The sequence below is a fragment of the Sciurus vulgaris genome (genome assembly GCF_902686455.1).
Source record: "Sciurus vulgaris genome assembly, chromosome: 15".
Classification (NCBI taxonomy): Eukaryota; Metazoa; Chordata; class Mammalia; order Rodentia; family Sciuridae; genus Sciurus; species Sciurus vulgaris.
In genome coordinates this window covers 90,200,105-90,222,961 of record NC_136476.1, presented here as the reverse complement: position 1 = coordinate 90,222,961, position 22,857 = coordinate 90,200,105, and the positions used below count along the sequence as shown (strand labels likewise).

General features: G+C 60.9%; 1 protein-coding gene and 1 long non-coding RNA gene across 9 annotated transcripts; one reads left to right on the top strand and one right to left on the bottom strand.

Moving 5' to 3' along the window:
• Nucleotides 1-4: 4 nt before the first annotated feature.
• GRIN1 (glutamate ionotropic receptor NMDA type subunit 1) lies at nt 5-22,811 on the bottom strand. Of its 8 annotated transcripts, none has more exons than XM_079112761.1 (21): nt 22,099-22,811; nt 19,649-19,783; nt 18,065-18,241; nt 16,107-16,169; nt 15,224-15,324; nt 10,996-11,117; nt 10,757-10,931; nt 9,694-9,838; nt 9,513-9,596; nt 7,418-7,559; nt 7,210-7,337; nt 6,791-6,955; nt 6,599-6,717; nt 6,370-6,482; nt 6,151-6,299; nt 5,880-6,037; nt 5,539-5,700; nt 5,170-5,279; nt 4,922-5,067; nt 3,545-3,655; nt 5-1,290 (listed from the first exon to the last, which is right to left on the bottom strand). In XM_079112761.1, exons 1-21 carry the CDS (start codon nt 22,354-22,356, stop codon nt 1,174-1,176), a joined length of 2,880 nt encoding a protein of 959 aa, XP_078968887.1. In that variant the 5' UTR covers nt 22,357-22,811; the 3' UTR covers nt 5-1,173. The 8 variants fall into 8 exon arrangements, with proteins under 8 accessions (XP_078968887.1, XP_078968889.1, XP_078968888.1 ...); XM_079112762.1 differs by having other exon boundaries at nt 6-936; nt 22,099-22,810; XM_079112763.1 differs by lacking the exon at nt 16,107-16,169.
• On the top strand, nt 6,615-9,505 carry LOC306645294. Its single transcript, XR_013759593.1, has 3 exons — nt 6,615-6,734; nt 6,962-7,058; nt 7,796-9,505. It is a non-coding gene; the product is annotated as an uncharacterized lncRNA (long non-coding RNA).
• Nucleotides 22,812-22,857: the final 46 nt, after the last annotated feature.

The following is a 22,857-nucleotide window of genomic DNA, read 5'->3' as shown; positions in this document are numbered from 1 at the left end:
TCGTGACATTCCTTTAGGCATCACCACTGCACACGGCGGGGGGGCGGCGGTGCACACCGGGGGCCCCTGGGGCAGAGGGGCAGCGCGCGACTGCGCACGGGCCACACGGGGAAGGCCGGTCTGTACAAGGTGGCAGGCGCGTGACACACCTGAAGGGGAGGGCAGGCGGGTGGCACTCCCCCATGCCCCAGGTGCGGGGCAGGGTTGAAGACAGTACGAGCCAGCATCTGGGGCCCACCGTGGGCTGCAGGTCAACAGAAGGCTCAGCCCTGAGTCTGAAGGAAGCCCGAGGCCGCGGGGTGCCCCAAAGAAGGCCCGTGGGAGGCTGCCAGCAGGGGAGTCAGGCATAACTGTGGGGAAGGGCAGGGCCAGCCCGGTGAATGGGGTAGGGATGGGGGGAGGGGCGTGGGGGGAGGTGCAGCAAAAAGAGGAGAAGGGTGGAGTTAGGCTGCAGAGAGCAGAAGCTGGAGGAGGGGAGACCCAGCCAGCTGGGGCCATGGGCCCCCCTGTGGCTCAGGTGGTGACTGGGGGTAAGGATGGGGCTGCCATCTCTGCCCCAAGCCCCTCTGCCTGGGGCCGCTTAGGCCCCTCGCCCCAATGCTCAGAGCCCCCAGGGCAGATCCCTGCCTCTGCCGGAGCGCCCTGTGGCCCTGCCCAGCCGGCTCAGCTCGGCCTGTCCTCAGCCGCTCCGGTCCGCACCTTGGTCCAGCAGGGGCTGCCCGCCAGGCAGCAGGGCGAGCGGACGGACGGGAGGCCCAGGGTGGGCAGTCTCTGGGGCGGGTGGGCTTCCCTCAGGCCTTCCCGAGCAGCAGGACTCATCAGTGTCCTTGGCCGGGCTAACTGGGCAGGTGGGCGCCTCCGGGGGCCTCACACCACGGTGCTGACCGAGGGATCTGAGAGGTTGAGCGGGCCCGTGATATCAGTGGGATGGTACTGCTGCAAAATAGAAATACACAGACAAGGCGGCCGTTAGCCCTGGTGCCGGGGACACGCGCGGGCCGGGACAGGGTAGACCGGCCAGCCGGCCGACCGGCGGGCGGGCAGGCGCGGCCTGGGGGAGGCTGGGGGTGCTCCTCCCCCGACCCCGTCGTGTTCCGGGGCTCTGCGTGGCCGGCCGCTGTCCCGCGTCTGTCTGTCTGCGGGGGAGGGGCAGAGGAGGGCGGGCGGGGCGTCTCAGCTCTCCCTATGACGGGAACACAGCTGCAGCTGGCCCTCCTCCCTCTCAATAGCGCGTCGCGGCAGCACTGTGTCTTTTTGGTTTTGCAAAGCGCCGCGTCCACCCCCGGTGCTCTATAAATAAGAACCAACAATCAATACCCGCCGGCCCCTGGCCGCCAGGGATCCCAGCCCTGAGCGCCCAGTGCCACTCTGGCCCGGACGGCCACAGGACAGGGGCAGAGGATCTCAGCAGCTGGACCGACCCCACCCGCCCACAAGAGCCCCCACCCAGGCCTCCCTCTGAACAGGCGCCCAGCCCCAGAGACAGGGTGGGAGCTGGGCTGCCCAACCCGCCCATATCCCAGTGGCAGTGCCCCATAGTCAACACTGCAGGAGGAGGCCAGCCCCAGATGCCACCTGGCGCCAGGGCTGGCCCCAGAGGGCGGTCCCTAGTGCCCAGATCAGGCAAGGATTCCACTGGGAGTATGTCCCCAGAAGGGCACCATGCAGGGTTCTGAGCTGCACTTGGGCCAGCACCAGGCGTTGGCGCTGGGACTCGGTGCCACCACCTGAATGTGGCCCATCCCCTGCATGCCTTCTGTGTCCCCCCTTTGGCCACCTTGCCCAAGGAGAGCTGCTTCTCCTGTCTGCAAGGAGGCGCCCCATTCCCGACTACCCCAACCTGCGGTCCTCTCCCTCCCACTTCCCAGCGCCCCCTAGTGGGACCCCTGGCTCAGACCTTAAGCATAGTTCCTGTCCACTTCCCCTGGGCTGGGCAGCCCTGAGGGTGGTGCTTCCACCAGTTACTGAAGCCTCCAGTTGCTCACAGCCCTTGGACCCTCACTGTGCATTCATCCTCCCTGTGCCCAGCCCCTGCCTCAGGGAACTGAGCAGCCCGGGGCATCCTGGTGACTTTGCCCTGGAACCAAGTCCTATCTGTACCTTGGAGGTCTGCCCCGCTTCCTGTGTAAGGGGTAGGGGCTGAAAACCCCAGTTCCTTCCTGGGGCATGACCCCTTTGGGTGATGCTGCCCATGGGTAAGAGGGGCTTCCTATGAACTGGAGATGAAGTTGGCCCCTGGATTGCAGGGTGGTTGCTGGGCTGAGGTCTCTGCTGGCTGTGCTCCCTGGGACAGGGCACCTTTATAAGGCAGGGTCCCTTTGGGGACCATTTTTCTTTTATTTCTTTTTCTTTTTTCTTTCTTTTTTTTTTTCGTGTGTGTGTGTGTGTGTGTGTGTGTGTGTGTGTGTGTGTGTAACGGAACCCAGAGGTGCTTTACCACTGAGCTATATCCCCAGTCCTTGTACTTTTTTATTTTTTATTTTTTTATTAAGCTAAGTTGCCTAGGGCCTCCCTAAGTTGCTGAGGTTGGCCTCAAACTTGCAATTCTCCTGCTTCAGCCTCCCAAGTCACTAGGGTTACAGGTGTGCACCACCACCCTGGCTGTGGGACTTTTTTTTTTTCTGAGTCCATTTCCAGAGCAGTGACAAGCTGCCCAAGGCAGGATACAGGAGTTTGGGCTCAAAAGGCAGAGGCCCTGGGGGGTCGGAGCAGAGGTACCTGTCAGCCTCCTGCTCCACAGCCTCCCCTGGGAAACAGTGTCACCCAGGGCTCTGCAGGTTAGGGCTATGGGCTACCCTACCTGCTTGCAGACCCTCTGGGGGTTACCACCTCACCAGCGTGTCCTGCTCAGCCCTGGGAGGAGCCACCCCTCTGGTCCCAGCCCATTCCCCACCTGATGGTCCCCTGGGCTGGGGCCAGTTCCAACACCAGGCCCCAGCCGTCCACCCAGCTTGGCCCAGGCCCGGCCCCCAGCCCCGGCCCACACAGAGACCACATGGAGGGTGCGACAGGCATGGCTCTGGTGAGACAGGTGAGACAGGTGTCTGGGGACATCACAGCCACCCCCTCCAGGGCCCTGCAGGGCAGAAGTGAGGGCGGCAGGCCCCTCGGAGGGAGGCGATAGAAACAGGGATGTCACAAAGAAGTGGTGTGGCCTCCTGGCAGGGAAACCTGGAACATGACGCTCTGGCTCTCGGGCTGGGCGCAGCCCCGAGAGGTGGTGAAGCTGACTGACTGACCAACAACATGAGACGGCTTCAAGATGGTGTGTGGGTCATGGCACGGGCGGAGCGGGGTGGGCAGATACGTGGAGACACATGGGGAAAGCTGAGGACCAGTGAGGGCTGGGAGAGGCCTGAGGAGTCCCGGAGGACAGTGCCCAGGTGTGGGCAGAGGGCTGACCTGGGGTGAGGGGCCAACTGGGGGCAGAGGCACAGACGGCCGGGTTGGCGGGGGAGCAAGGGTGGGATGGTAGAGGAGAGGGAGACAGACATGGGGCAAGGGAGGAGTCGGAGACGTGGGACTGGGGTGCTCTCCCCCTTACCGTGTCTTTGGAGGACCTACGTCTCTTGAAGCTGGATGCCAGGGTGGAGGTGATAGCCCTAAATGTGGCTTTCTTTTTAGGGTCAGGCTCTGCTCTACCACTCTTTCTATCCTAAAATGAATATGTATAAGTGATTAGATGGCTAAGGGTGGCGGCCACACCTGCCCTCGCCTGCTCCTTGGGGGCCGTTGCCTGGCCTGGCCGGCCACTTGGGCCCTCACTCCTGCCTGCCTCCCTGTGCTGGACAGACAGAACAATAGCTGGACTTTCGAGGGTGGCCTCTTCTCTTGCCCGAGGTCTCAGGCCTGAATTTGCTTGTGCTGGGGCTGGGCTTGAGGGTCCCAGCTGGCTTTCTTCCTGGGAGTTCCACCTGGCTCCCTGGATCCTAGGTGGCCCTGGCTTACAGGCATCCTGGGGAGGAGGAGCCCCCCGAGGACTAGAGGAACTGCTCCTCAGGCCACACCAGCCCTTCTGTGTGGAAGCTGCAGACCCCAAGGGGCACACATCAAGACTGAGGAAGAGGCCAAGTGCCGAAGGCAGGTGTTGAGATGGAGTGATAGACAGAGGCAGCTCCCAGGACGCTGGCCTGTGTCTGATGGCCAGCATGGCCCTGTTCCTGCCAGCAAGAGCAGTGGCTAGGTCCCCAGGGGACGGGGCCAAGAGCAAGAGTGGGATAGATGAGAGGTGCCGGGGCTCCAGCAGCCCCACCCCCACAGCCCTCAGTGCCAGCTTCACCCCAGGACAGCTCCAGGAAGGCACCCAGAGAAAGAGAAGGATGAGGGAACCGTCCCTTGGCATGGGCCACCAGCGCTCAGACCTACACAGGACCCTCTGCCCACCCAATCCCCATCCCTGGTGGGCCATGGCGGTCCATCCCACATGCAGCCTTGGCAGCCAGTCCCCTTGAATTCAGCCTGGGACACCAGGCAGGAGTGGGCCAGCCCCATTCGGATTGCAGACACGGAGCAGAAGGACACAGCAGGAAAGGGGGTCCCTCAAGTGTGTTGAGGGGACCTGGGCGGCGGAGGCCATCTGGAACTCACGTGCTAACACAGGTGGCCCCTGTCTTACCCTGCCTGCTTGCCTTCCTATGGAATGGGTGCAGGCAGGCGACTGGAGAAGAGGGGTCAGGCAGAGGCTTGGAGTAGGGTGCATGGCCTCTCTCCGCCGGCTTGGCAGTATGTGGCCACCTGCAGGCAGTCCCCTGCCAGTGCTGTCCCTGTGCCCTGGGAGCACTCACCACTGCCCCTGGCCATGGCTCCTAGCTCCAGTCCTGCCCATTGGAGCCAGAGCCAGTGCCACGGTTTGCAGGGATGGAGGAGGGCCATGGCCAGGCCGAGCCCTGGGCGCCAGGCCTCGGAGGGTGGCCTGCCCTACCTGCAGGTTCTTCCTCCACACGTTCACTGCGGCAAAGGCCAACTGCATCTGCTTCCTTCGGGCATCCTTGTGCCGTTTGTAGGCGATCTCGATGAAAATCAGGAAGATCCCAGCCACGATGCCCCCAGCCACCAGCATGAAGACCCCTGGGGGGTAGGAATCCGAGCCTCAGCTGTGGCGGGGAGGCCCCGTCCCACACAGAACCCTCCCCAGCCTCCGCACAGCCTGGCGGGGAATGCAGTGCCCACCTGCCATGTTCTCGAAAGTGAGGGTCGCAGGGGCGTTGCTGCGGGAGTCGCATTCCTGGTACCGAACCCACGTCTTGTCCAGGTCTTCCATGAAGCCATTCTCATGGGACCTGGGACACCGGCAAGCTGTGAGCCCGGGAGGGCCTGCGGCCGCGGCCAGGGAATGGGTCCTGGGAGCCCAGCCGCGGGGCGTCCGGATTGGGCCAGGACTGCGTGGGTGGGGCGTGGTGTAGGCAGTCCCCGCCCGGGGCGGGGCGGGGTCAGTGCGCTGCCTCCCTGAGACTGGGCACTTGGGGAGTGGGTCCAACTCGTGTGGGGAAGCTCGTGAAGGAGAAGGGAGATAAGCTGCAGGCGCATGGGCAAACTCACTTGAGAATGGACAGAGAGACATTCTGTTTCCAGGGGCTGTCCTTGCGCATGCCGATGCCGAAGCCGGAGCGGAAGAACAGCTCGCCGGTGGTCACCAGGTCACACTTTTGAGAAGCTTCGAACTCCAGCACCGCCGAGTCCCAGATGAAGGCATGGAGCTTGCTGTCAGCAGAGCGGGGTCACCACAGCCCCCACGTGCATGCTCCCCCTGCCCGCTCGCTCGCCCTCTTGCCAACCGGACACTCTCCTGGGTCATTTTAACTGCGAGGGTGGACGGCCCCCTTTGCCTATCCCCTCACTGCCCTGTCCAGCCAGGGTGGCCTCCCCGTCAGGCCACTCACTTGTCCCGCACGGCCTGGATGGCCTCGGCTGCACTCTCGTAATTGTGTTTCTCCATGTGTCGGTACATGGTGCTCAGCTCCACCTGCCGTCGGAAGTAGATGTCCACAGAGCTCTGCTTCACAGTTGCGTAGATGAACTTGTCTGAGGGGTTCCTGAGCTGCATGGGCAGAGGGTGGGCTCCGGCTGCTGCCCAGATCCCACGGGAGGCAGAATCCCTCCCCTTCAGCCTGCCCTCAGCCAGTGTCCTCCCCCAGCCTGACTGGGCCTTACCCGAGGGTCGTTGATGCCTGTGATGCGCTCCTCAGGCCGGTCCAGCACCAGGAAAGCCGCCAGGTTGGCGGTGTAAGAGGCCACGATGATCATCGCAAAGCCGGCCCACACCATGCCCAGAATTCGAGCAGAGAAACTTCTGGGGGCACCTGAGGATAGAGGTTTGGGTCAGCTCCCGGAGGCAGGGATGGAGCAGACAGGGACTATGCACAACCTCACCTTCCCCAATGCCAGAGTTGAGCAGGACGCCCCAGGAGAACCACATGGCAGAGGACAGGGTCAGAGCATCCTCCTCCTCCTCCTCGCTGTTCACCTTGAACCGGCCAAAGGGGCTGCAGGGTGTAAAGGGCAGGTGGGAGAGAGGGCGGAGAGGCAGCCCTATCCCTCCCCTGTCGAGTTCAGTCTGCCCTGAAGGTGGGGACGTGCAGGCCCACCTTGCTGCGCTCACCTGAAGCGGTCCAGCAGGTAGAGCATCACAGCCACTACATGCACCGACAGCCCCACCAGCAGCCACAGTGTGCTCTGGAAGGGCTGCATGAACGAGTCCAGTGTGCTGCGGGGAATCTCCTGCAGGTAGACAGCTAGTCAGTGCTACCTCTGCTTTCTAGTACCCTATCACCACCCCTCAGTCCCTGCTCACCTTCTTGACCAGAATGGTCAGACCCTGGTACTTGAAGGGCTTAGAAAACTCAATGTACTGTGCACGCTCATTGTTGATGGTCAGCGGTGCCACGATCATGTCCGCCTGCCCGCTAAGCAGCTCGCCCATCATCCCGTTCCACTCCTTTTTGTTGCTGTTGTTTACCTGCAGGGCGATAGAGCCGGTGTGGTTGCAGAATGGATCTGAACGGCTTCTGCACCACGTCCCCCAACCCCGGATCAGCCCTGGCACATCACAGGGGGTGGGGGTGGGTAACTTCTGCTCTAGACCCAGCTCCAGCCTGAGGGCCCCTCCCACCCCAGGTCCCACCCCAGGTCCCACCCCTAAGGCCTTGCAACTAAGGCTCCTCCCAATCACGGCCCCTCACCCTCCAGGCTCTGCTGGACAGCCCGCCATACCCGTTCCTGTGTGCCGAACTTGCCGTCGGCCACCAGGTGCACCTCGTAGGTGAAGTTCATGGTCCGCGCCAGTTTGATGAGCAGGTCGATGCAGAAGCCGTAGCAGCACTGAGGCACCGTGTGGCGTGCTGGGGGTTTGAAGCGCAGTCATCCCAGGCTCCGGATTGCGCTGCCTGCGTCCCCCTCCCCCACCTAGCCCAGCACTCACGGCTGCCCGGAGACGTGTCGTTGGGCCCGGTGCAGATCACCTTCTTGACGGGGTCTCCGTTGACCGTGAACTCCTCCTTGCAGGTGCCATCGCTCAGCGTGGGCTTGACGTAGACGAAGGGCTCCTGGTGGATCGTCACGATCTGGGGAGGGGAGTTCCAGCCTGGACCACCGGCCCCTGCTGCCACCTGGCATTGCCTGCTGGGTGCACAGCCCCAGGCACTCCACCCCCATCTACCACCCCCGCAGCGGCCCTGCCTGGAGCCTCCCCATGGCTTCCGGATCAGTGGGCCTCCTCCTGCCATGCCTTACTGGGACGCCCTGGGCCCCCCACGGGACCTCGTGAGCATCTCCTGAAACACCTTCTCCTTTTCTTTAGGTTGTCTTTACATCACTCCCTGAATCAAAGCAGACTGCGGGGACCTCTAGCGTGTACTGGCACCTTCTCTAGCTCTCAGGAAAGAAGCAACTCCCCATTCCATCCAGAGCCCCCGCACCCCTCACGGTGCCACGAAGTCAGTGGAGACGCCCATAGGGCCTGTCTGTGTCTCCTTAAGCTGTCCCCTGCCTCTCCTGGCCTCCGCCTGCCCTCAGTCTGACCCTCATCTCGATCCCTGCCCCTCTGATGCTCCTGTGTTCTGCCATGTGCTTTGTGAACCCAGGTTTCAGCTTGCTCTCTCCTCCCTGTCCTTTGGGGCCCTCACTTTGGGTGTGGGGAACAGATACAGGTGGAGGGTTGACTGAAGTGTAGCTCAGCATGCTGACCAGGCATTCTGGGAGAGGTGCTGTTGGAGTTGAGCCTGCAAAGTGGGCAGAGGGGCAGGTGGTCTAGGCAGAACTGGATGGCAAGGGTGGGACACGTGATGCTGGGTGGGAGGAATGCCCTCAGCTGACGGTCCTGGGGAGTGGAAGCTGGGAAAGGTGGTCAGGGCCCAGCCTCACCTCCACAGTAGCATGGTTAGCTTTTATCCCCTGGAGGGGGGAATTGTAAGCTCTTGAAGCTTATTTACTTTTAAATTTTTTCTTTTTTTGTTATACAAGTAATAAATGTTGACACTTTTAAGTTAGTGAGGTCAGAAGCAAAGTTGTGAATACCCATCTGCACCTCACAGCCTACATGGGGCCTTCTGGCCACTGGCATGTTTTTGTTTTGTTTGACTGAACTGGGGATTAAATTCAGGGGTGCTTTACTGCTGAACTACATCCCCAGTCCCTTTATTTTTCATTTTGAGACAGGGTCCTGCTAAGTTGTCCAGGCTGGCCTCAAACTTGTGATCCTCCTGCCTTAGCCTCCCTAGTACCTGCAGCTGCTACTTTCAGTGTTTTGACTGCTACTTAGACTTCACAAGGCAGAGTGCCTGAGCTCCAGGGAGATGCCACATGGTGCTTCAAAAGCCCACTCGTCATAGCAAAGGGTCCAGAGTGAGGTCAGGGCTATCTCCAGGCAGCAGGGGCGAGCTCAGCGAGAGGACAGTACTGAGGGACCTCTGACAACCTGGGACACTAGGAGAAGGTTAGTAAGGCACATTGCACTCCAGGTCCTGTTTTGTGGCCTATGGCACCAGTAGAGCTGGTGTGGCTCAGCATGGGGACAGAACAGCACCTGGGAGGAGAGAGGAGCCGTGGGTGATCCCAAAGGGGCGAGCAGACAGGCCAAGGAAAAGATGCTATGAGGGAGGATGTCAACCAGAGGAGGGGGCTTCCAAAAGCCCAGGGGAGACCTAAGCCAGCTGGATCAAAGGGAAGACATGTGAAGGGCCAGGACTCAGGGCAGCAAACACTGGAGCCAAGGTCTGAGCGGAGCATAGAGTGGCCACCCAGCTGTCCCTCTGTCCCCATCAGTTGTTCCCCAGGCTTAACTGGAACTGGGTCAGGATGGGTCAGGAGAGAGCCCATTGGATGGGGGCAGCTGCTTCCTCTCCTCCCTTTCCTGTTCTCTTGCTTCCTTTTGTGCCAGGCATGTGGAGGGCAGCCAGGTGTGGATGGGCCCCATCTCCACTTCCTTTAGCTGACTTTACTGCCCCTTCTTCCAGGCCTGAGGGGGTTGGATAGGGTATCCAGGGTGGGGATGCTGGGGCGGGTTGGCAGGACCCCACCTTTAGTCTGGTAGACATCTGATACCCTCGAGGTTTCTCAGTCTCTCCACCTGGCCAGATGATCTTCCTGTCGTTAGGGATGACCTGGGGGTGGGAGTATGAGATGGAGGGTGGCCACGCAGGGGTCTTGGCCCCAGGACCCTAAGGCCCCAGCCCCCACCCCCTCATGACCCCCACCTACATGGGTGCCATTGTAGATGCCCACTTGCACCAGCTTGCGGTTCTGCAGGTTCATGATGCTGTAGTTGGCAAACTTCCGGTCCCCGTCCTCATTGAACTCCACGCGGCCAGTCACTCCGTCTGCGTACTTGGAGGACATCAGTACCCTGGGAGGGCAGCATGGTTCAGACCTATCAGCAGCACCTTCTCCCCAGCCTCCTAAGCTGCCCAAGCCACTCCTTCTGCCCCCGTCCCATCAAAGGGAAGATCAGCAGACAGCAGACCTCACACTGAACGATGGGTATCACGTGTGTCTGCCTACACCAGATGGACAGCACAGCTAGTGACAGCTGAGTGGATCCTAGGTGCCAGACCCTTTGTGGGCTTCCTGTGGGTTAGGATGTTTGGCCCCCGTAGCAGCCATCCTGGTTTTACAGAGGAGGCAGAAGCCCAGGACACCAGGCCCATTTGCCATCCAGGTGGGGAGGCAGGCCCAGCCTGGCGGCAGCCCTGCCCACCAGGCAGTACGTCTCTCTGTGTGTGCACGTGTGTTGTACTCATTGGGACCTACCAGGGAATGGACAAATCTGCATGTGTGACCCCCATGCGGGTGCACATCCATGCCTGTACTCGTGACACGTGTCATGTGCTGAGTCTGCACACGTGGGTGTGTGTACGTGTGTCATGTGCGTGCGCTGTGGGTATGCTTCTGTTGTGGGTACTGTGGACCCTGGCCTGGGTACAGAGGTGCTGTGATTTAGCTCCTGCCCTGCTGCAGTCATTCCCTGGGTCTCTGGCTCTCTACAGCCTTGGGCTTCTTGTCTGACCTCCTGGGTCCCTAGAAGCTCCCAGTCCCCACCTGCAGCAAGAGCACTTCCCAAGGGCTGCCGACCACTGAGGAAAGCCCCCCGCCTCCGGGTGGGCTGCCCTGTGGACAGGAGGGGTGGAGCCTGGAGGCAGTCACGGCTCCAGTGACAGCCCAGGTGCTGGTGTCAGAGTGGGCAAGAGGGCCACGGCCACCGCAGTGAGGGGGCTGTTGTGGGAAGGCGGGGACGCGAGGCCGCCGCTCCCGAGGGCCGCCCCACCTCTTGAAGAGCGGCCCGGTCTTCCAGATGTTGGTGTTGCCCACGCAGCCGCGCGGCGGGTCGGTGATGTTCTCCTTCTCCAGCAGCTCGTGCACGGCCTGGGCCACCACGCCCACCGCGTCGCTGATGTGGGCGGACTCGTTCTTGCCGTTGATGAGCTGCAGCCCGATGATGCCTGCAGGAGGTGCGGCTCAGAGCCCGCGGGGCTCCCCGCCCCGCCCCGGGGGCCCCGCACTCACCGTCGGGCGCGTAGCGCAGGGCGTTCCCCGAGATCTCGCGCTCCCCCACCAGCCACACGTACCCCGAGCCGGTCATATTCAGCATGGCGGCCGCGCGGTACACGGTGGCGGCGTCGTCCTCGCTGTGGGGCAGACGGGGCTGACGCGCCAGGACCCTGGCCCTCTCACCCGAGCCTCTAGTGCTTGGGTTCTCCATCTCAGAGCCTGGGCGCCCCACCCCGAGCCAGGCAGGAGACCCCTGCGCAGGAGGACGCCCTGACCCCGGGAGCCTCCCTGGCCGTCACTGGCAACCTGCCTTTGGCGCAGGGATGGGGTTGGACACCTGCTTATAGGACTGGACAGGGGCTGGCCCTGGGCTGGGTGACCCAGGGCAGTGAGGGGTCACTGTGCATGCCCGCTCACCAGGCAGATCTAAGGCCTTCTCGTGCCCACTTCCCCCATCATCTCTACTGGGCAGGCAGTCACACCATCCCTCTGCTAGGATACTGAGGTGTACGGTGGCAGTGAATGGCAGAGTACCATCTATGCCTGGACTGTCCCCCCAAGAGCCCATGACCTTGAGACCTCATGGACCAGCCACAGCCCTCCTCGGATCCTTCCTGTTCAATCGTGCAAGTGAGAGGGTTGGGGTTCCCTGCGTTGATGAGATGCTGGTGGAACTGCCCCCAGGGGAAGCTGCCCTAAGCATCTGGCAGAGACTGCCAGGCAGAGGAGGGCCAGCTCTTATTTCTGGTGTCTGCATAGCAGCTGTGTTCTCCTTCCCCCCTAGGGCCAGGGCGGCCAGGCAAGTCCCACCTTGCAGGGACATGTGGTCTTGAGCTCTTGGTGTATCCTCAGAGGTGATTCCTGTGCACAGTGAAAGAGAAGACCTGGTCCCCTGGGGCTGGGTCTCCCTGGACATGACAAGGACTCTGCGACCCACTAGGGGTCCTCCTGCAATCTTCTTCTTGTCAGACCCTTCCCTGCAGGGTTTGAGCCAATCCCAGTTGGGCCTAGACTTCAAGGGACAGTGCCTGGTGCAGGTGTAGCAAGTTTGGGTGTATTGCCTGAAGGTTAGGCAGGTTTCACAATGGCTGACTCTCAGCCAGGGTGGTCTTCGGCTGTCTAAGGGCCTGACCCAATTTTCTCAAGGATTAGCTAACAAAGAAACACGGGCCCTCAGTATTCGCTCTAAATGGCAGCGCCTCCCAGTGATCCAGGCAAGAGCATCTGGCCGGGATGCGGTGCAGCCAGCATGCAGATCAAAGGAGCCAACACCAGGCAGCTGCGCACACTGCCACTTGCCAGTGAAGCCTGTCCTCTGTTGGTGATTCAGACCTGTGACATGTCACTTGGTGGAATGATAAACCTGATCAATCTATCAAACCTCGTCAGATTATGTTATGGAAATAGCTGATGCTAATAAGGAGAATTTCAGGAAAATGCTGGTAAGAGTGAAAAGTTTGGAAAGTGATTTCTCTGCCTTCTATAGAAAATTGACCAAACTTTAAGATTTGGCACAATGGGGTCTCAGTACGATGCTGCTGTCAACAACCGTCACAAAGGAGGAACCCAAGTGTGACAGGTGCGCAGAGTGCAACTCGGTGGCAGAGCACTTTCCTAGCATGCCCATGGGCCTGGGTCCCATCCTCAGCTCCTCAGCACCACCAAAAAAGCCCAACAATGGTGCCAGGTTGAGAAGACCTGTGCTTGCTACTGCCTGGGCCCTGCCTTCCTGTGCTCCTGAGCTTGGTGTTGCTGGGTGGCTCAGTCGATCCATCCTCTGCTATGGGACTTTGACCCTTCTGCCCCAAGGAGCCCAGAGTGTGAGGGGAGGGGTCCTTGCCAGCCCTGACAGGCCATGGGCCTTGCTGTGTTCATTAAGAAGGCTGTAGGATGGGGCTGGGGATGTAGCTCAGTCGGTAGAGTGCTTGCTTCGCAAGTACAAGACCCTGGGTTTGATCCCCAGCACCACAAAAAAAGGCTGTAGGTGGGTGTGAGCTGATGGGTATGCTGTGTGTGCACATGTGTAAAGTATGGCATGCATACACATGCCTGAGTACATGTATGTGTGGTACGTGTTATACAGAGTGGTACTCATGCCTGTATGTGTGTGTTATCATGCCTACTTGTATGTAATGTATGGGGTATGTACGTATCATGTACATGCACACATGTCCATGTATGCCATACACATGTACATGTGTGGTGTATGGGGGGCACTTGTGTGTGACATGCGTGTGTGTGTGAGGTATATTGTTTGTGCATGAGTGCGTAGTGTGCACAAGGTTCATGTGCATATGTATGTGTGTGTCTATCATGACATGTCCCCTTCCCTGGACTGTCCTTTCTCTTAGCAAAAAACATGCCTTGGGGTTTTTCAACACAGGATAGGCCCCTGCCAGCCTGTGTCCCAAGACAGGGACATATGACAAATGGTATTTGCCATAGGGAAAACACAAAGTGTCCACCCCTCTGCTGGGACCTGGATGTAGAGGTTCTGTGGATCTGTTTTACAGGTGGGTCTCTGGCCTGGGTCCTGTGGGTCACCCTAGTTATAATGTATGGGTCAGGTAGTTGGCTTGCTGTAATTTCCTTCACTGCAAAAGTGCCCAAGAGTAGAACTGGGGATTGAACTCAGGACTTCACTGAGCTTCATTTCAGTCCTTTTTATTTTGAGACAGGTTCGTGCTAAGTAGCTTAGGCTGGCCTGGAGCTTGCTGACCTCCTGCCTTAGCCTCTCAAGTCCTGGGATTACAGATGTACCCACCCATTTTTTTGTTCCATCGCATCCACCAAATCTCCCTCAAGTTGTAGGATGAGTGGAGAAAGTGTAAATGGATCAGAAAATAGGAGGGTCTGAGGAGGACACAGTGGCTTAGGCTTCTCATCCCAGGTTCTGGGGAGACTCACAAGAGGATCACAAGTCCAAGACAGCCTGGGCTACCTAGCCAGACCCTGTCTCAAAATAAAAAAAAATTGGAAGGGCTGGAGATGTAGCTCAGTGGTAGAGTGCCCCTGGGTTCAACCCCCAGTACTGGGAGCATAAAAAAAGAGAAGGGTCTCAGGGGCTTTCCTGGGTGGGGCTTCTCTGGGTTGGGCGAGGCTTGTGCCAGGAGGGGCTTTCCCTGGGCGAGACTTCAGAGGGGTTCTGCAGCCATGCCCCTTGCCTGGCCACAGCTTTAATCCTTTCTCAGGAAACCCTGGACTGCCCTCCACAAGTGCCCTCAGTTGCATCCAAGGCAAAGGCCAGTGACCCTTGACCCCAGGGTCTGGGTTTGCTGCTGTAAAATGCGGAGTGTGGTGGGGACTGACTACTACCTGCCCCACCGCCAGAAGGGCAGGTGAGGCCTCAGGCCGTCTTAGCCTCAGCATCTGGCCTCTCACTCAGCGGGGCAGTGACCCCAAGCCTTCCAGCTGCGTCAGTCCTACCTTAGGGTCGGAGGAGACCTAGCAGCCCCACCCTGTGTGCCCACAGTGGGTGGAGTGCTGCTGGTATCGAGCCGGAGAATTTACTGACCACATGTGCAAACAGACCCTTGTCCTGCTGCTGGCCTTGCCTGCCTTTAGGACAGCAGGGACAGGGTGCATCCCTCTGGGCCTGGGGACTGCTGTTTTGCTCCACTCCCAGTGGAGCTCTCAGGTTGGGGTGGACAGAGGAGTGTGTGCATCAGGGCCCCTGCCGTCCACAGCAGTGTTTCCTTTTCCTGCCCCTGTGACCTGTTCGTTCCCTCTGCAGGGGGACCTAGCCATGTGCAAACAGAGAGAATTTCACTGCAGGACTGTCCTGGAGGCTGGTCTGGGGCAGCAGTTCTTCACAAGGCCCTCGCTGGTGTCCCTGCCACACTGCTCTGATCCTTTAGTCGGCAGTTTGGGCCTCTCGCTGTGTGGGCCTTGCCACCTGGATTCACCTGCCCGCCTGCATGTCATTTGAGGTGTCTGCATGTGTTACCTCCATGAGTCTTGGGGGTTCCTAAAGGCAGGGTCTTCTCCATCCCTCACCCAAAGTCCAGTTCAGGGACAACAGCTGCATGTGGCTATGGATGGGGAAAGGGCCAGGGAGGGATGGGCAATGGAAGTGTGGAACTGGCTCACTGGCCAGGTGGGGAGGTGAGGGGTTTTCCTCTGTGAAGGCGTTTTGGAAGCCCAAGCTCTCTCTGCCCATTGGCGCCCCAGCCCTGGCTGAGGGTGGGTTCCTGGTCCAGGCACAGCCCTGAGTGCTGTGGGGAGGGGCACAGTCCAGCCTTACCTGGCAGAGAGGATAATGACCCGGGCCTCCAGTTCTCGCGCCTCCATCAGCAGGGCCGTCACGTTCTTTGTCCCAGGGTCGAACTGCAGCACCTTCTCAGCCTGCGGTGTGAGCAGGAGAGTTAGCAGGCAGTCGGGGCAGGGGACACAGCGCCTCAGTGGCAAGAGGGGGGCCGGAGCCACTAGGAACCCCAAGGCAGCTGAGCTAGGGCTGCCGTGGCCTGCGTTGGCACTGCACTGTCCACCTTCCTTCCTCATCCGGGCCTGGCCTTTCCTCCTGTGCGTTCTTCAGCCTGCTCACTGTGCTGCGCTCCTCTCTGCTCTCTGTCTGCTTTCTCTAGCTCTCTCTCCCTTGCTCTTGTCCTCATTTTGCACTGAGCATGCAAGCTGAAGTGGACCAAGATTCAGAAAGAGACGTGCAGCGGACAGGAAATAGAATAGAGTTTTGGAATGCAACCGGGAACGGATATGGGGCCGACTTTTCCGAAACCATGGGAGATCCTCTCAGCTCAGGCCTCATTCCTTAGGCCCCTGCAGGAGCAGCCGACCCAGGCAGGGACCAGGTGGGTGGGCTCCCTCCCAGGGTTCCTCGAGGAAACCCTGGGGGTCCTGGAGATTCGCATGCACTTCCCAGAGAGCAGCTCCTCCTGCGGCCGGGTCGCCTTGAGGATGCAGGCCAGGGTCACAGCAGTGGGCCGTGGGCACCCACGCCGCCCATGCCTGCCCTCTCCTGCCTGCCTGCTGCTGCCTCACAACCTGGCTGTCCTCACTGCTCAGGCCTGCGGCTCGGCACAGCGGGGGCCAGACGGTGGCCCTAGTGGCCGAGGTGCCGCAGGCCGGGGCTCGCTAGTCGGTGGGTGGCGTGCACGTCCATGCATATATACCTTGGGTCCGCGCTTGTTGTCATAGGACAGTTGGTCGAGGTTTTCATAGTTCCTTTTTTTACTCTGATGAATAATGTGCACAGAGAAAATATGCAGACACAGAAGAAGATTATAAACGGTTGAAAATGACGGCGCTAAAGCAATCACACCACCTCCTGGGCACGTCTGCAGACGGGCACGTACCTGGAGCTCGCAAACACCGAGGCCCGGGGCGGGGCTGGGGCCGGGCTGGCGCTGGGGATGGGGCAGGGCTGGGCCGTGCAGGCTCCTGCCACAGAGGCTCCCTACCACGGAGCTGGGTTGACTCTCAGGAGGACGGGAGGCCCTGTCCGCATCCACCCTTGGGTCCCACCTGCCACCCCCGCCCTGCCATGCACCTGCTGTGTGGCCCCAGCAGTACCCACCCTGAGTGGGGAAGAGCAGCCCCCGGGGCAGTGCCCCATGTCCCGCCCACTCCACCCCTGTCCTCCCTTCTGCCCTCTGGAGGCCCAGGTGTTCTCTTTTCACTAACTAGCGTGCCCATGCCCGCCGGCCCATGTGTGCATCCAGGAGTGAGCAGGATAGGATGTGTGTGCCTGTGTCTCTGTGAGGCAACCTGTGTCCATGGGTGTCTGCATGGGAGTGTTGGTCTACAGAAGACCTTGATGGTGACATGGGAGGGGAGGGCAGGAGGACTGACTGTGTGTGTGCGTGTGTGTGTGAGTGAGCTGGTGTGTGCCAGGGAGAGTGCACACGTGGAGGATACACTTTGCGGCCCTTGCTGGGCTGCACGAGGTGTGGAGGCAGGTGGAGTTGCGATCTTTCCAGGGAAGTGTGGCGTATCTGCAAGTATGAAGGCAGGTAGCTGGGCACACCGGTGTGACTATGGTGGAAGTCTACGTGGCCCTGGGCGGGCATGCCAGGAGGGGAAGTTCCTATGGGCAGGGTGGACCCTCCGCATCTGGAGCCAGCCCTCCCTCCCAGACGCAGCAGCCACCCGTGACAGGACCTCCAGGGCCCTCTGGCTCTACCTCTGGCTTCACCCCACCCATACCCTCTACTTCCTCTGGGGATTTATGATGCCTTGGGGGGCCCAGGCTTGGCACTAAGTGTGGCAAAGCCAGCTCTGACTTCACAGAACATGCCCCATCCCGCCTGGCCTCTGGGACTCCCAGCCTGGGAATACCCCCTCCTGCCTGACCAGGGAGTGGCAGGCTGTGGGACTTGGTGGAGGTGACCCGGGACCAGGTCCTCCTCAGGCTGGCCACAGGCGTGGCAAGGCAGGGGTGGGGGGGTCCCTTGGACCCCCAGAAATCCTGGCTGTGATCTCTGGCAGTCTCACGGAGGGAATGCTGGGCTGGCCTGGGGTCAGTGTGTTCTGGGACCAGGATCTGATAGGTCCCACACGCGTGCAGAGGCCAGCCCTGTGGTGGGGTGGGGAGGACAGTGAGCCTGGTGAGGAGTGCCCCAAGCCAGGGTCGCGTAGGTGTTGTGGGTGAGGCTTTGGGGAGGGCAGCAGCCAGTGGGTGGGAGGAGGCTTCCGGAGGTAAGGCCTCTGCAAGGACACGGAATGGATCCCAGCAAGAAGGGACAGGTTCTGGGGAAGGGGCCAGGCAGGGTGGCCACCACATTGGCGAGGTGCCCTAGGTTGGCGGTTGAGGCTTGGGATGGGTGGGAGGGCAGGCTGGCTGACTTGCCTGGGGCGAGGGAACCTGCGCGCTGGCGGGGGGCGGGGCAGGGTGTTTGCGGAGCTCCAGGTGGTCCGGCCCTCGCCCCGCAGGGACTGACACGAAGGAGATTTCGACTAATGGCAAAAGCAAGTGAAATGAGCCGAGGACAGGCCGGGGCGGGCGCCGCCAGACGCGGTGGTGCTGAGCATGCAGGATGGAGAGAGAGGTGTTCACAACGAGCCACAGACACGGCGCGGCCCGCCTGCTCCTGCGCGCTCCAAGGCGCCCCCGCTGGCGGCCGGGCCTCACCTTGGACTCGCGCTCCTCCAGCAGCGTCTCGAGGCGCTTCTGCGCCGCCCGGCCCTCGTGGTCATCGCTGACCAGCAGGATGATGTGGTTCCAGCTGTAGACACGCATCATCTCGAACCACACGCTCGACTGGTGTGAGTAGGGCGGCACGGTCCGAAGGAAGCTCAGGTGGATGCTCTGTGGTGGCAAAGGGGGCGCTGGGGCGATCGCAGCCAGGACCCAGCCAGTGTCCTGCCCCGGGCGGCAGGGTGCATCTGCCTGTCTCCGGGCTCCAGCTCCTCCACCCCTGGGACCCCAGCTCCTCCACCCCTCTGGCAGCACTGGGGGACCCTCCTGACCCAGGACCCCAGCTCCTCCACCCCCTGGCAGTACTGGGGGACCCTCCTGACCCAGGACCCCAGCTTCTCCACTCCCTGGCATTCCTCCTTCCTCCTCCCCACATCTGGTCTGAGAAATGGAAGCTTGGTACCCCCAGCAACATGCTGACTGGGACTCAGGTCTCTGTGGAATTCTTCCTGGGGGCAGACCCACCCCAGGCCCTTCAGACATTCCTGGGCTGCTCTCTGCCTTAAGGCAGCTTGATTGGGAGCTGTGGGCTCTGGGCAGGAGGAATTTGGAGAGGACAGGGAGTCCTGGAAGTCCAGCTACAGAGCCCAGCCCAGCACCAGCTGGATGTCCCCTGACAAGTGGCTTCCCTGGTGTGCCTGCAGGTGGCCCTGCGCCTGTGGGCTGTGGTACTCATCTAGTGTCTCAGAGCCAGATTGCCTCCCAGCTGGTAGGACCTCCCAGAATCCTGGCAGACTGAAGGGTGCATGCCTCGCCAGTCCCTGTGCCCCTCTGGGTTGCAGTGTCCTGTAAAACTGGCTGGACGTCCTCTCTGCCCTTCCTGCTGCTGCACCAGAATTGGACAGAGACCTGACCCTGGCCTGTGGGCTGCAGGGCTCTCCAGGTAGGCACAGAGCCTCCTGCCATGAGCTGCCTGGTCTGTCCACCCCAAACCATTTCCCAGCCCCACCCTGTGGTGGGCAAGGCTGGTGACTACAGCCCTCCTGAGCACTCCTCTTCCATCCAGGTACATTTTTCTTCCTGGAGACCCTCCAGCTCTCCCAATGCCTCCTGTAAAGTCTCCCGCCCAGGAAGTCTCTCCAGCCCACCGGCCTTCTCCTTCCCAGAGGGGATGCTGTAGGAGCCATTTGCCTCTGAATCCCATCTGCCTGTGCGTGAGATTGCATGGGTACCTGTGTGCCTGTATGAGCACATGTTGAGGGACCAAGACACCCACGGGGCGTGGGGGGCCTCTGAGGGCATGGATGACTGGTGGTGCCCGGGGCTTGAGCCGCATGGGAACGTGGACAGCGTGCGGGGTCTGTGAGCATACCCAAGTGCACACCTGAACCTGTGGGTGACATGGTGTGCAGGTGTGGGCGTCTCTGAGTCCAGGTGTGAGTGCTTGTGCTGCCTGGAGGCTCCTCCGGGGCAGTGGAGCATCCTGCCCTGCCCTGGCCCACTGCTTGTGGGCCAGCAGCCTCTGGCCCTGGGCTCTGCAAGGCTGAACATGGGGGCCAGAAAGCCAGCTGGGCTTACCTTGTCTGAGTAGATGGACATGCGAGTGGTCAGCCCCAAGACGGGGATGCGGTAGAAGCCGGCTGTGTAGGAGACAGGCGTGGGAGTGAAGTGGTCATTGGGAGTAGGTGGGTGGCTAACTAGGATGGCATAGACCTGTGGACATAGGAAAGAGGGTCAGTTCCATGGGGGAACAGGGGCAGCAGGGGCTGGGCCTGGCAAGCCGGGGTCCAGGTGGTGTTATTTATGTGCACATAGCCACAGATGCCCAAGGGGCTTTACCATTCTGACCAAGAACCTGCCATAGAGGCTGGTCAAGCAAGACTCTAGGGGCTGAAGGGACACAGGCAGGGAGCCATGGATCCCTGCTCAGCTGGCCCTTCGCTCCTCGAACACGGCTGACTAGGCCCCAGGGACTTTGGCCTCATGGTTTCCCTGGGGTCTGCTCATGCCCTGGCCCTGAGAGTGGGATGCACTGGGTGGCCAGGGGGAATAGCTAGTCCTGCATCATGCTGACATGGACACCCCGACCAGCCGCTGAGCATCCCCCTGGCCAGAAGTGGGAAGAGCCCAGGGCCCAGCAAAACAGTTAACCCTGTGGTTTGTGTGGAGCTGTGAGGAAGTTCAGCCAGGGGCTGCCACTGGGCAGGGTCCTGTGGGGCCTATTGCTAGTGTCCCCTGGGGCTGAACCCAGGATGGCATGACACAAGCCCGGTCCTGACTGAAGCTGACCTCATCCCTGAGGGCAGGTCCACAGTCAGTGGCCCCCTAGAGTGGATGCTCCCCTCTGCTTAGCCCCTCCCCAGATGGGAGGAAGGAGGCTGGGGCTCCATGTCACTGTCACATCTGAAGGGCTTGTGTCTGTCCTCAACTCTACCTTGGGTTCAGGCCCCCCAGTTTCTGAGAATGGGGACAGGGTGTCGGGCACCAACCCACATGGTTGGGCTGGGGTTGCTGTGCTAACAGTAACTGGTCCCAAGGGTGCTCTGTGAATGACAGAGTCTCCTGGCACTGGCTGCTCAGCAGGCCAAGCCCAGAAAGACACTGAGTGAGTGACAGGATTCCCTCAGAGGCCTGCCCGGATCCCTGACTCCACCCATCCACATCAAGATCCCAGGTAGAACACGTGAGAGAAGCCACTGGTCACAGGCACCAGTCCTGACCTTGGCATCCTGCACTAGGGCATGGGGCTGACTTTTGAGGTGAGGGTGTCCTGTCCCTAAGCTACACCCGCATCCCTTTTATTTCTTATTTTGAGATAATGTCTCATTAAGTTGCTGAGGCTGGCCTTGAATTTATAATCCTCTTGCCTCAGCCTCCCATCACTGGACAACTGGTGCATGCCACCATGCCCCTCAAGGAAGGGATTTTTGAGAAAAACTCTGGCATGGCCTCTGCATGGGGCTGTTCAGACATTCTTCCTCCCCGGGTCTTCATCTCCAGTCCACACCCAGGGGTGCCCACAATGTGGATTGTCGTTTGCATGAGCACAGGTGCATATGTGCTTGTGTGACTGCAGGGCTCCACGAGCATGTGCTAGGATATGTATTCCTCATGCTCAACATGTGAGCACACATGGACATACTGTGTGCCCAAAGCATCTGCTTTGGTACATGTTTGTATGTGCACCTGGGAATGCCAGTGTGTCCACAGATGTGCATATGTGAGTGAGTGGGCTTGTGTGATTGATTGTGTAACATCGAGGCGCATGAGTGCATGTTCCTGTAGTGTTCATGTGTGTGTGTGTGTGTGAGCATGTGTGTCCATGGGTTTGGTGTTTCTGCCAGGGAGCACGTGAACAGCATTTGGCCCAGCCTGTGCTGTCTCTCACTGGAAGGGCTGCATTGCAGTTGTCCTCAGGCTTCATCGGAATTCTGCAGGCAGCACTGCCGGGGCGGACAGCTCCAACAGAATCTCGGGAGTCACAACCTCCCCCGCAGTGCTGGCTGCTGAAAGCACCCATGACGTGTTCAGTGCCTCTCACGTGTGCAGTCCCCACTCCCAACCCCACAGAGCACCCTGCTCCCACACCTGGTATGCTTCCCCTCTCAGGCCTGCGGAAGGGAGAATGGGAGGGGAGGAAGGAAAGGAATCAAGAATCAGAAACAAAGATGGCCCCGGGCCCCATCCTGCTTGGAAACCTGCACGTTTGCCCTGACTCTGGAATGCCTGGTCCCACACTGACACCATGGAACAAACCACCCCAAATTGGCCACATGTCTGCACACGGAGCCCCACAGACCTTCTGAGGACCTGCCAAGGTGGCAGGTGACCAGTCTGGGGGCCAAGATGAGAAAACCAGCAAGCCCTGGTGTTGGGTTCCCAGTGAAACCAAGACTCTCGGGCAGGAGCCCGTGTTCTCGGGCTTGCCCGTGTTCTCTTAAGGGGAGCGAAGGGTTAGGAAAGGAAGGAACGAAGCCGGACAGTGGGCGGGTGGCAGGGGAGCGGGGAAGGAGGGAGGCGGCAAGCACCTGGCTGGAGATGAGGTCCTCGCACACCGACAGGGCCATCTGGATGGCATTGGGCTTGTGGGTGACCGAGGTGGCGTTGAGCTGGATCTTCCAGGAGCCGTGCCGCTTGTTGGCCTGGTTCACGGCCTCGCGGAACATCTGCTCGTGCTTGCGCGTGCTCAGCACTGCGCCGATGTTGACGATCTTGGGGTCGCAGGCGGCGCGGGCGAAGGAGCAGGTGAAGAGCAGGGCGAGCGTCAGCAGGTGCATGGTGCTCATGGGCTCGGGCCACCGCGGGCCTGGTCCTGGGCGGCGCGAGGAAGGCGCCCTAAGTGCATGCCCCGCGGGGCGCCCCGCGGGCGGGGGTCGCCGGGTGCGCGAGGGCCGGCTCGGCGTCCGGGTGTGCGGCGGGCGCTGTCCACGGTGCTGAGCGCCGCGCGCGGGCAGGGCTCGGCGGCGAGGGTGGCTAGACCCGGTCCCGACGCTGCGGAGGCTGCGGCGACTGCAGCAGCTGCGGAGCCGCGAGCGGGGCCAACGCGTCCTACCCCTCCCGCCGCCCCCGCTTCCCGACGCGGAGCCGAAGCGGGCGCCTCCCGCGCAGGGCGTGCGCCTGCGTTCGCGAGAGCGCCGGCTGCGCGCGTGAACCGGGAGCGCCCGAGTCCGCGCGTGTGTGCGCGCGTGTGGGGTCCGAGGACAGCGAACGGAGCCGTCGCCCGCCTGCCTGCCAGAGCTGGACGGGCGGAGGAGCCCGCGTCACGTCGTGCACCTGTGCCCTGTGTG

What these genes read in the sequence shown, in the direction of transcription:
- GRIN1 (XM_079112761.1), bottom strand. Translation starts at nt 22,356, where the DNA reads ATGAGCACCATGCACCTGCTGACGCTCGCCCTGCTCTTCACCTGCTCC. An exon ending in AGGACCTCATCTCCAGCCAG is followed by an intron (nt 19,784 to 22,098) that starts GTGCTTGCCGCC and finishes CTATGTCCACAG; the next exon opens with GTCTATGCCATCCTAGTTAG. An exon ending in TACCTGCTGGACCGCTTCAG is followed by an intron (nt 6,483 to 6,598) that starts GTGAGCGCAGCA and finishes TACACCCTGCAG; the next exon opens with CCCCTTTGGCCGGTTCAAGG.